This window comes from Trachemys scripta, chromosome 9 (genome assembly GCF_013100865.1).
Source record: "Trachemys scripta elegans isolate TJP31775 chromosome 9, CAS_Tse_1.0, whole genome shotgun sequence".
NCBI lineage: Eukaryota > Metazoa > Chordata > Testudines > Emydidae > Trachemys > Trachemys scripta.
In genome coordinates this window covers 25,890,693-25,891,255 of record NC_048306.1, presented here as the reverse complement: position 1 = coordinate 25,891,255, position 563 = coordinate 25,890,693, and the positions used below count along the sequence as shown (strand labels likewise).

Here is a 563-nt window from a genome sequence, read left to right as displayed (position 1 = left end):
GGGGGGCGCAGAGCCGGGGAAAGGGGGGGCGAGGCGGGGCCGGGCGCCCAGGGGAGGGGGGGGCGCAGAGCCGGGGAAAAGGGGGGCGCAGCCTGAAGCCTCCGCCCCCCGAAAGGGCAGCTCGGCCGCGCACCTGAAGAGGTCGAGCTGCGCTACGCCGCGGGCTGCCTGCTGCAGGAGGTCGAGCCCCCGCCGGACCTTGTCCTGGACCGCCGGGACCCCCGAGGAGGGCTCGGTACTGGTGTCCACCTCGTCCAAGAGCCGCCAGCCCGTTTCCAGCAGGTCGGGGAGACGCGGTGGCGTCTCTGCTATCCCCTCCGCCATCTTAGGAAGGTGTGCGGTGCCTATGCGCAACTCCTTCCGGGAGTGGCAGAGCAGCGCTCGGCCGCCATATTAGTAGAGGCGACCCTCAACTTAAGCGCCCGGACGCCATCTTGGTTGACGAAACGAAGCGTGTTGGCCTGAGACCGGGGCCGGAGATTCTCCTTTGGGCGGGTTGATGTTCCTGGGCTGCCGCGCCTCAGGCCCCAAGAGTGGCCTAGCACCGCACACCGGCCGAAGGG

At 70.2% G+C, this 563-nt stretch overlaps 1 protein-coding gene across 2 annotated transcripts in view; it reads right to left on the bottom strand.

The window, feature by feature from the left end:
• Positions 1 to 357, bottom strand: part of IGBP1 (immunoglobulin binding protein 1) — an 18,725-nt gene extending 18,368 nt beyond the window's left edge. Inside the window, exon 1 of one of the 2 annotated variants that reach the window (XM_034781580.1) lies at positions 134 to 357. In XM_034781580.1, coding sequence (XP_034637471.1) covers positions 134 to 324 — 191 coding nt within the window. In that variant the 5' untranslated portion in view covers positions 325 to 357. The remainder of the gene's footprint in view (positions 1 to 133) is intronic. The other variant, XM_034781579.1, reaches the window with a different exon arrangement.
• Positions 358 to 563: the final 206 nt, after the last annotated feature.